This window comes from Geospiza fortis, unplaced genomic scaffold (assembly GCF_000277835.1).
Source record: "Geospiza fortis unplaced genomic scaffold, GeoFor_1.0 scaffold172, whole genome shotgun sequence".
Classification (NCBI taxonomy): Eukaryota; Metazoa; Chordata; class Aves; order Passeriformes; family Thraupidae; genus Geospiza; species Geospiza fortis.
In genome coordinates this window covers 10980722-10991852 of record NW_005054309.1, presented here as the reverse complement: position 1 = coordinate 10991852, position 11131 = coordinate 10980722, and the positions used below count along the sequence as shown (strand labels likewise).

The 11131-nt window shown below is 45.1% G+C and overlaps 1 protein-coding gene across 2 annotated transcripts in view; it reads right to left on the bottom strand.

Annotated features, from left to right (window-relative positions):
- The window catches only part of CCNL1 (cyclin L1), an 11843-nt gene extending 728 nt beyond the window's left edge, over positions 1 to 11115 (bottom strand). Inside the window, exons 1-11 of one of the 2 annotated variants that reach the window (XM_031055398.1) lie at positions 11035 to 11052; positions 10765 to 10874; positions 8880 to 8952; positions 4712 to 4832; positions 4230 to 4294; positions 2851 to 2950; positions 2619 to 2723; positions 2229 to 2370; positions 1050 to 1161; positions 839 to 937; positions 1 to 33 (exon numbers count right to left, since the gene is read on the bottom strand). The exon at positions 1 to 33 is cut by the window's left edge and continues 728 nt beyond it. In XM_031055398.1, the coding sequence (XP_030911258.1) occupies positions 1 to 33; positions 839 to 937; positions 1050 to 1161; positions 2229 to 2370; positions 2619 to 2723; positions 2851 to 2950; positions 4230 to 4294; positions 4712 to 4832; positions 8880 to 8902 (800 nt within the window). In that variant the 5' untranslated portion in view covers positions 8903 to 8952; positions 10765 to 10874; positions 11035 to 11052. Of the gene's footprint in view, positions 34 to 838; positions 938 to 1049; positions 1162 to 2228; positions 2371 to 2618; positions 2724 to 2850; positions 2951 to 4229; positions 4295 to 4711; positions 4833 to 8879; positions 8953 to 10764; positions 10875 to 11034 lie in introns of both variants that reach the window. The other variant, XM_031055397.1, reaches the window with a different exon arrangement.
- Positions 11116 to 11131: the final 16 nt, after the last annotated feature.

Below are 11131 nucleotides of genomic sequence, written 5' to 3'. Positions count from 1 at the left end.
CAGGTGCCGGACGGGCTCCGCCGGTTGTTGTAGCTGCAGGAGAGGCAACAGTTACAGTTTACAGCGTGTCCACACAGCGGGAGAGGCAAACAGAAATCAGCGCTTACAGCTCCCAAGGTACTGCAAGAAATCAGCCTTTGTCTCTCAGCGGTAAGTGAGGAGGACAGAGAATGTCTCGGAACCTGCCCCACAGAAGGCTGGGGTCAGTGATGTGGGATTTAAGGTCCTTCCAACCCCAACCACTCTTGTGAGTTTTTTAGTTGAGCTCACTTGAAATTAAACAGCTCAAAGTAAAACCAGAATGCAGCATCTTTTGTCCACCTTGTCTCAAGGGTCTTCTGTCAACACCAGATCACTGACTGGGTGTTGTTTTTTTCCTTCAGTGACTACACTGAGCAGCCTCCAATGTGAGCCTGAATATTCTTAGGAAACCACTACTTAAAGTCAGCAGCTCTCCCTGCATCCCTCTCTTCCTGTACCACGAGAGAGGCAGAGCCCTGAAGAGCCATGCACTGCACCAGGGAGCACTGACACAAGGAGGCTGCACACCTGGGGCACTTCTGTCCCCTTCCAAGGGCACTGTGCTCTCAGAGACTGCTCTCACTTGTAATGGGATCCTTGGGAAGACTACCAAGCGAAGACTAGCACCAGCCCAGCACAGACTCCCCAGGTACAGTGCAGTTAGGACAGGCTCATTTTACAGCCTGAACTCTCAAGCACAGCCCCACACCCAGCACTGAGAGCCTGACGTGAAGCCAAGCCTCCCCCTCCCTTTTGCTGGCCAGCACTCAGGAGTGTCCCTGCAGGCAGCAGCCCCCCCAGCCCCAGCCCCACTCACTGCCTGCGGGGGCTGTGGGAGCGCGAGCGGGACTTTGTCCGGGAGCGGGAGCGGCTGGCGCTGCGGCTGCTGCGGCTCCTCTTGCTCTCCTTCCTCAGCCTGCAGGGCACAAACCCAACTGCTCAGCACAGACACACCACAGGGGCTCGGGAGGAGCTCCCTGCACTGCATTTGTACTCAAGCCTTCTCTTAGCAGGAGAGTTTCACCTACCCGTTGTAAGGGCTCTTGGAGGTTTGCTGCCTCTCTTCTGGCTCTTTTTTAATGGTTTTGGTATTCACAGACACTGGAGATTTCTCCTCTACTTTTACTTCTCTTGGGGAAGCTAGGAATTAAATTTCAATTCAGAATCAGTTCTTTATTCATCCTTTGTCATAAACACACTATACGTTGCTCAGGCACCTTCACCAGGACTTGCACTAAGTGTAGATACGAATGCTACATTTATTATTTCATCCCATCTCTCCACTTGTATTTACTCCTGGAATGGGATATTCATGGGGAAACCCTCTGCATATGAAGGAGGAACAGCACTGGCACCTTCAGGGCACACAGCCATGCTCGCCTGAGGCCAAGAGGTACAAAACAGAAGCTGCCCTTATGCCCGACAATACAGAATGTGTTACCTTGGCATTTATTTCCAATGCTATAGAAAGGACTAAGCCTGCCCAGCAAAATTAGATTTCATCTTTACAATAATGGCACAAATATAAATGAGTAACAAATAAAATTATCCAGTTAATACATCAGTCTGTCTCTACAGACAGTTGGTACAGCCCAAAGATGGATTCACCTTTCACGGAGGGGCTGTTAAGCCCACCAGAGGCTCCTGCTTTTAAACTCTTCCAACCTCGGCTCCCACCTTGCAGAAAACACTTCCCTTGTTCCGTCAGAAATTCACACTGCCCAGCCCAGAGACCTCTGAAAACTCAGGACTCTTCAGGAGAAACCATGAGAGCTCAGACAGACTCGCCAGTTCAGAATACATGTTCCATTTAACTCCCTCTGATGCCAAGGTAGTGCTGGGCCTCTCTCTCCTCCATTTCCTGCCCACCAGCTGTCTGCCCTCACTGCACCAAACAGTTGCCAAACACATTAAAAACCATCAGGGGAAGGAATTTTCACAGAATCCTGCTGCAAAAGGGGCCATGAAGGCTATTGCAGCACCCCCAAATTAAATCCAAAAAGCCTCTCTACCTCTCAGAACACACAGCAACTCCTGCTTCATTATTCTCTTAAGGGTGCATACTATTAATGTATCACTCTCTTATCTGGGGAAATGTGGAATAAAGCATCTCTTTTTCTTTCTAATCTGGTTTCAAGGTTTTGAGACTGGTTTTAAAATCTATGTTAAAAACTAAAAAAGTTATCCTGTTCAGAAAACAGACTTACATGGTTTGGATGCAGGAGAAAAGCCACCCAGTGTTGAGAGTGCTGGAGTTCCATCTGGATTTAAACCCTTTGCTTTCAGTTTTGCTTCCTGTAGTGCCATTTTCCTCTTTTCTACTTCTTTATCCAGAAATTCGTAATTAGGCTGTGGAGGTAACAACCAGATATGAAGCTGAACTAATGTAATTCATATTTAATCTCATTTCTGAAAAATACTGAGTTGGCTTTTAATGATTTGTCCAGTAATGTAACTTCCAGAATTTGTTCTCTCCTTACTGGAGCCCTTTCCATTCGCACATTTGTATTAGGCATCCCCTAACTTTTCCGGACAACCATAACTCAGCTCAAGCTGCACTGAGCATCAAGCAGCAAACCCCAACGTGTCAAACTCACCTTCTTTCTGGTATAAAGCTTCAGAGTTGTTAAGCAGATCTCCTGAATCTCCTCTTCCGTGGTGCCGAAGAGCAGGAACCAGTGGGGACGGGTAGGCAGCGGGATCTGAAAATCAAACAAGGAGAAGCTTAATGGAGATTTCAGGTCAGGTTTTGCTGAAATATTGTCATGTATTTCCTTGGAAGCAGAGCAGCAGCAGTGTAAGGCAGAGTTCAGTGCGGGCAGGGCTCACCTGCAGGGCTCTAGCAGCGAGGTAAATGCACGCACACGCGATGGTCTCCGGCTGGAAGCGAACAAACACATTTGTCCGGAGGCTGTCGTTCATGTAATTCCTGAAAAAACAAAGCAGCACCGTTTGGAACTCCAGTTTGCTTTTCTTTTAGAGGATAACAATACTGGAGACTCAATTGACTTTATTATTTTTTCTGTTGTTACATTGAACATGTGATTTCCTTCAGGTTGTGCTGGATGTTTACATGTGTCAGTTTGCAGCACTGTCACCATTTTAAACCCCAAGGCAGTAAGGTGCAGCAGTAAATCCAAGCAGTGTGGAACAGCCACTTCCTAGCTGAAGTTACCCTGGGAAGTGTCCACTGAGTTACAATTTAACAAGCACTTTGCATTTGTCCAGCTCATTGTCTTAAACATCAATGGGTTTGTATTTAAAGATCAATGCAGAACTCAAGAGCCATCAGAAGAGCAAGGTGCATTTTCAACCTACCATTATCCAGAGGCTACATGCAACCTGCAGAGTTCATAAAACTCTGAGTGCATTTAAATTTTGTGTGCTTTGAGCCACTTTAACTTCACCCAGGGAGACGCACCCCATTTGCTCTCTGAGTGTTGGAAAAGATGTGTGAGTTAGAACTGGACCCCGACCTGTTGAGCTGCTGCAGTTGCACAGGGCTGGCACTGCCAGTAACACTCACCCAGAGATGGGGTGAGCAGCAGAGCTCCATGGATTTCTGAATTCCCAACACGGGAGAGAGAACAGCAGTCAGTCAGTGAGGACTCTACACCCCCATGCCCAGCCTGGCTGCTAAGTGAACATGCTGCATGCACTGTCACCCTCTGTTTAACTCAAGGTTAAATGTTAAATCAACGAAAGAAACGCTGGCAGAATCGTCCCCCACGTGTCCTTTAACATACAGCAGGTAGGCAACAAAGACATTGAGAAACAGTTGTAAGAGTTACTTCTAGAACCAAATATACAAATCCTGGCGCCAGGACAGAACTAGGAGGTGCTGCCCGATGGCTTTGGGTGACGGCAGTGAACTCGCTGAGGCTTGCACTGGCTTGGCTGGAGAGAAGGGCAGCCAAAGCAGCCATCCCCAGGTCATGGGCTGAGGTGCAGAGGGCAGAGCTCTATGACTTACCAGCAGGGACTACCCTTCAATCAAAGAGTAGAAAAAAGAACAAAGTTAAATTGAGTTCTCCATCACTACGCTGGAATCAAGCCATGAAAATAGTAAGCAGAAACAAGCACCGCGAGATTGTCCAAATGTGTTTGGGTGGTGACTTACATCTCACTGCTTTGCATAGCGATCAGCAGGCTTGTTATTTCTGCTACTATTTTCCTGGCTAGGAAAAGAATGGAAAATAGCAACTTACCAGGCTGTCTGTACCAGGGTTTGATTACGTTCACATTCTAGGACTTGTAAATACATAACAATGATCTGAGGAATAAGGAGGGGGGGGGAAGAAAAAAGAGACTCAGTTTCAACACATAAAGCAGGAGTACATGTATACATATGTCAAAATGAAATCAAACAGTATGCCCAAACAATGGGGGCTCCTTCTCTGCAAACACACACTCTAAGCTCTCATGTCAGCCCATCACATTTGGACAATTATTTATTTCACTACTTTTCTGCTATTTTCAAACCAGCCACCTTTACCCTTTCTCAGGGAAGTGACTTTTTACAGTCAATATGGCTGTTTGCCCAAGTACCCTGGCAAAAGCTTTAATAACTATAGGAGAATAGAGAGAAGAATTCAGATCATTCTGACATCTGTGTTTCTTGTTCCACAGCTCCCAGTGATGTCACCAAAGCAGAGTAAGAATTACAATTACATTATTATTGAGAACTCACCTTATGAGGATGCTTGACATGAACACAAAATCCCAACTCCTTCAGTACCCTCCTTTCTGCTTTGATTACTTGATTTTTGGTGTTTATGTAGTTCTGATCAAGTATCAGTGGGCTTGGAGTCCTATAGTTTGCAAGAAATAAAATCAAAACTGTTTTGCATATCCAAAAATAACGGCAACTCTGTTTTCCCTTCCAACCAACTAATGGCAACAGAAACCGGTTTTCAACTCCTGCAAGCAAGTTTAAGCATTAATCTTATGCTGTCCAAGTTTAGATAAACTAGTTTAGTTGCTGCTTTTGGCTAGCTACAGATTAGATGGCTGAGATTAAAAAAAATAACCTTCTGCTCCTGTGTATGCAAACTGCACTGCTCCAGCTGCTGGAAGGAGTTGGCTTGATGGGGGCACTCCCAAGAACTTTTCCTCTCCGTGCCAGAGGTGGCAGAAGGAGTCCTTTGCCAGGCAGGATTTCAAAGCAGAAGTAAGCCAGACCAGGGTTCTCCCTGGCATTAAAGTAGCAACTGGTGTTCTACAAACTGCAGTTTCCTATGCATTGAAGAGCAGCCGACTGACCCTTCAGAGAAGCCAGCCCTGCCCTGCGATGTGTGAAAAGCGGAGCGAGGCACAGGATTAACCCGGGACATGGGCACGGATCTGCCTGGGACTCTGGGTACCAGGGATGATCCTGCTGCTGTCTGCATTTGCAAAACAACAGCTCACTTCAGAGAGACATTTCAAACTCCAGCACTGTCAATCCTAATTCCTCCCAAGTCCAAACCCTGTACTGTCCACAGCATGTTTCATCACAAAAACCTTCTGTACACTTGATGCACAAGTGTCACACTCCATTGCATATTTGCTTTGTCCGTGCTTAGACTTGACTTTTCAACATTCCACACGGGATATTTTAATCCACTTCCTCCTGAAGACAGACCAGCTTTTTCCCTGTAATATGCCTCACACATTCCATGTGCTTTCTAAAGCAGAATAATGTTTTTGCAGCTTGTCATGCTCTAATAAACGACGGTCTGTGCACACGATACACCCCAAGCACTGGTGGCAAATTTATTTTACATTACCTTCAAAAGAAAAAAAGTAATGCAAAGTGGATTCAAAACACAGCTTTTGTTGTATCAGACAAAATATTTCACTACCAACTTGCAAATTACATGAGTGGATTTCACTTCTCTTCCCTGACAGGTCACAGAACAGAAAAATATATTCAAAAAACCAAGGTTCCCACCCCAGGAAGGGTTAATTAATGACAAGTCTGGAATAATCCAGTTTATGCCATGACCTCTGCAGTCACCTGGACAGGCACCACAACCTTCTCTAATGAAAGCATCTTGTTGTACCACCATGCACCTGAAGCATGAGCTGTCCCTGCTCTTCCTAAGGGGCTGAGATGCAGCTGCCAGCTCTGGAATGATCAACTGCAGCTTCCTGGTGCCAGGCTGGACCTGCAATCCAAGTACTGTCTCATTATTTAATAAAGGTTTTCCATGTTCCAGCAGAGTAACTTCTCTAGTTAAGCGTTACTCTCACTCATCAGGGCAAGTTTACAGAGTTTTTCATTTCAGCTCCTCTAAATAAACCCAAAATTAGGAGATTTTTTCTTTTGTTTATGGTTGGCTGTTTTTCCTTTTCTCCCCATAATTTAACTGAAAATGAAAAGTTTTTCTAACTCTTTAGGATAACTACTTCAGTGCGGAGCTGCTTTTTGTCCAACACTTCAGCACTACAGAGACAGGCTGAACAGTGCTCTGGAGTGGGACAGTGGAATAACCAAGCTGAGCTCTTGCCATCAGTGAAGCTGATTCACTTCCAGCTCATTCCCATCAATTTTACTGGTGCCGATAACCATTCCTTCAGTACTGCTCTCCCCAGTTTCATCTCCAGATCACTGGCATTAACAGGATCTGCAGAGGAGCACCCACAGGAGTTCAGGCTATTTGTCAGCAGAAAGCTTCATCACAGGTGGGAGATCTTGGGTTACACACTTAGGACAGCCATGACTTCTGGTCTATTAACACAATCTCCAGTGGGACTGCTCAGGATGATCCAGCCCACCTTCCACATGTCCCTGCATTCCCTGAGAGCTCTGGCAGGAAGTTAAGGTGGCTCCGAGTGCAGCAGGACAGATGGGAGCCTTTACTGCATTTTAAGTTTTTCACTGTACTTGCACAGGGCCATGGGATCAGCACCAACAGGTCACACTTGGCCCAGGTTCCACAGCACAGGGACAGGAAACCCAAGATGCCCAGTGTACTTTGCTTTACTCTGCTGTCCCACACTCCTTTGGTCACGAGTTCTACCGCCCTAAGGAAGCCATGAAAACCATCAGTTTACCCAGACAGACTTCCAGACAAATACAGCCTTTTATCCACTCACGGAAAAAGAAAAATCTGCAGGAGACTTAAGTGTTTTACTGCACCTTATAACTGGCACAGGTCAGGTTCTCCACTGCATTGATTCACCAATTCAATACTTTTGCCATAAACTCTGCAATGTTGGTAAACAATTATTTACAAGTTAGAAACTTCACAAATTCCCCTTTGAGAAACTTCTTTGTTTTCTACTACAAAAAAGAGGAACTTTGTCAGTGCATTTGCTGCACTTAATTCTCGGTCCAAGAATTATCTTTGGACCAAGTACCAAATCAGAGAAAAAGAATTTGTAAGCTTATATATGAAATATAAGCTTCAAACCCTGTATAGCCAAGGAGTGATGCAAGTTCCTACTGGGAATCTGTTCCTACAGGCCAGCACTAGAGCTCCAGGCAAAACTTCATCTTTAAGAACAGAGCACACAGTGGTCCCTCTGGGAAGTCAATCCAACACTTAGATAAAAACTTGATTAGGATTTAGATTGTGTAACAACCCAGAAGAATAACACACACTGTAACGTGTTTGTAACAATAAATTAATTACAAATACCTTTTTTAAAAATCACACTGACAAATGAAACCTGAGTTCTCCACACAGCTGCAGCTTCATTTGGTGCAATACTGAACTTTGATGTCTTTGGCATGACTAATACTGGGAGGAACAGTGCCCTGCGTGGAGTTTTGCTCCTAATGAGCACAGCACTCGTGACCAGTACAGCAGGGCACCAGCACCTCATTTCAGAGCAGAGATCTGTTATGCTGGTCAGTACAAGAACACCAGCTCTCTGTTTGCCTCCAGGATCACAACCACAAGCAGCACAGGTTTGCAGGCAGTCTGAAGGCACTAGGGATGTGTGTCACTAATGCAGCCCCAGTGCAGGGCCCCTGAATGAGGAACAGCTGACTCAACACCTCAAAGCACCATGTGAGATTACAGCACCACACCAGTCACATTTCCAGTCTCAGGACCTTCTGCAGCTTTTAGGCACAGTTAAAAGAAATAAAATCAACTTCAAACTACATTCTACATTAAACAACAGTTGCACTTTGCTCAGAACAGAGAGGTTTTGGCACAGTTATTTAAAAAGCAGTTTTTCCATAGTACGAGCTTTTCTCCATGCACACAAACATTTTTACATGCAGTTCTACATCACATATGCTCGTAAAGATCCCAAAGAAAATATGCTTGTCCAAAACACTTATTTAGCTTTTTCTTACTTCTCAGCATTAGAAATACCACCTTGGTTGACTACATGTGTCATAAAAAGAAAATTCCAATGCAATTCCCAGTTCTGCAAACAGGTACATAAAAGGGACTGCTTACATCATAATTGATAAAAATATACAAATTCAAGACTTCCATACCCTTGTTTTACTGTGAATTCAAGCTGCAATTATACAGAGCCAGAAAGTGGAACTAAGAACCCAAAACTGGTTAAGAAAGAAAGCAAAGCCTACCCAAACTACCCCAAATTCGTGTGCAGGTTAAGAGCTTCAGTTAACAGAAATGCTAGACTAAAAAAGAAAGTACAGTAGCCTGTTTCAGTTCTGGGGTGTGTGTGAGAGACTAACTACAGCCTAAGTGTTAGCTTCAGTAAAAAATAAAATAAAAAAAGGTCAAGCTAGTATTCTAAAAACCTGGACAGCAAAGAAAAAAGCTTATAACAAGATACAGGAGTTCTTCCAAATGGTTCACCAGCGGCCAACCTGTTAGTCCCCCGATTCCAGTGACCTATGCTCAGAGCACTGGCTTCTCCTTGGGGATTTTCGATACTTCACTCACTGTTGCCATGACGACAGCTTCATCTTTATGTACCACTCCACATCACCCAGGCTTTGGTAAATGTAGCTGGTCGCTGTATAGTCGGTTGCAAGGGAAAAAAGAGTTGAAGTTAATAACGTGTACAGGTGATGGAATTGTCAGCTTGTAAAAAGTACAGAAAAACGTTTACATCCTGCTTGCTAAAAAAAAAAAAGGGGAGGGGGTTGTGCAAGCCCGAATGTCAGACTGCAGCATTTTTAAGGTTAATTTCATGCAGATTCACTCAGAATCGCAGAGCAACAATACCCATTTCTCCCGAAAATAATGGGTAGCAGTGCACGATTTCTCTGGACATGATGCACTTTAGGCACCACGTAACATGCACAAGTTGGGATTTGCAACAGGCTAGCTGGAAAGATTTAAATTCACAGGTTAAGTTCGGTTTCTCTGATCCTTCACACAGCACAAAGAAACAACTAATTTGTATTCTCGTTGCAAAGGAAAGCAAGGCATATGATTAATTAACCTTCACTGCCTGGACGGAGGCCAGAACGTTACTAATCACTGAGCCTGCTCCAGTAATTCCAATAACCAGACTCCCTTAATAACCGTGGAACACAATCCCACTGAATTCACACCTGGCAAAACTTCACACAGCTCCCTCAGGGCCATCAGGGAGAACAGCCTTAAAGGCCAGACAGAACAAAGCTAAACTCCAAAGTTTAACACCACCTCTTCCTTCTTGGATCTAGAACTAACTAGGACAACACCATCAGGAGGCAGTAAAGGCCAAAGCTGGAGCTTCAACAGAAGCATAACCAGGAAAAAGACACCAACAAACAGCTGGCTTCCCTAAGGGATTTCTACTCTGCTTCTCAGAAAAGCTTGCACAACACGTGTTTAAATTCCTGCCGTCACCTGGTGACACAGAGCAGGGAAATGAAGTGTGAATTTAACACTGTAGCTGAAAGCAAAATCCTTTTGTAACTAGAGTACCTGAAACTTTAAGCAATCAGGCACCAGAAACAAAGCTGAAGTCTCCAGTCCCAGACTGTGACATTGCTGCCCGACAGAATTAAGGAGATTTTGTGTTCAACAGTAACCTAGAGAACTCTTGCCCTTCAACCACGCCTTCCTCCTCTCAATGCATCGGTTATTTGCTTTTCACATTAAAAACGCTGCTTTAAACACGAAGAGCAGCACCAGAACTCAGAACTGGGACAGCTCTACCCCACCTGCACAAGGCCAGGTGAGCCCCACTCCATCTGCACAAGCACACCAGAACAACGCCGCTCTCACCTTCTGCACCTAAAAATGCCTTCAGCCTCCCAGACTCAATTACACGCTCCTCACCAATACAGCTGCAAACACTGCAGGCCAAACCAGGCGTTTTCTCAGGTACTTTCTAAAATGTTTTTTATAAACGCATTGTCACCACTGAAAGTTCAGCTCCTTCTTAAGAGATACTTTCTTAACACCACAACCACAATTGGATAGCCACAGATTAACGAGAAAAAAGCATCGTGACTGCTAAGTATGGCTAAAAAACTGGAGAATACACAGCAACTCACTAACTGGCTAGGCACACCTAAGACTATCTTACAGTAACTATGAGACGTCAAAAAAAATCAACAAACAGACCTGAAACCACAACCATGGTCCTAAAACTAGAACCAATACTTGCCAATTGTAACTCGTAGCTACATCAACAACGACAAACGGGTCTACCAAGTGAACAAAAGCAGAAGCAGCCGAGCTTGCACTGTACTGCCTACACAGCAGCCAACGGGCACTCCCTTCTCAATTTTAGGTCGTTGAACTTAGCCTGGAAAAATACTGTGAATTGAGAACTGCAGCGAACATTAGTGGTAATAGGTGCTTATGCTCATAACGAAGCTGATCTTACCTTTTTGCTCTTAACTGCCGCAAGTGATGGAACACGTTGATCACGTCCCTTATCCGACGAGGCGCCTCTTCGATTTTGGACGCGAGATTGATGCAGGCCATAGCAACAATCTGAAAAGAAGCCCCGTTTCCGTTAAGCAAACAATTTTCAACCCAGATAAGCAGAGAATTACGTAACTTAGAAGCAAATCCGCCAGGCTCGAAGCGAGCGGCCTGCGTGGCGCGTGGCCGCCCCAGCCGCCCTCTCCCGGTGCCCCCGGGCCGCGCTCACCTCGAAGCTGTGCTTGACGAAGGACTTGGAGTAGAAGAACCGATGGAACAGCACCTGCCCCGTCGCCATAGCCACCTGTAAGGGCAGAAGAGGAGGA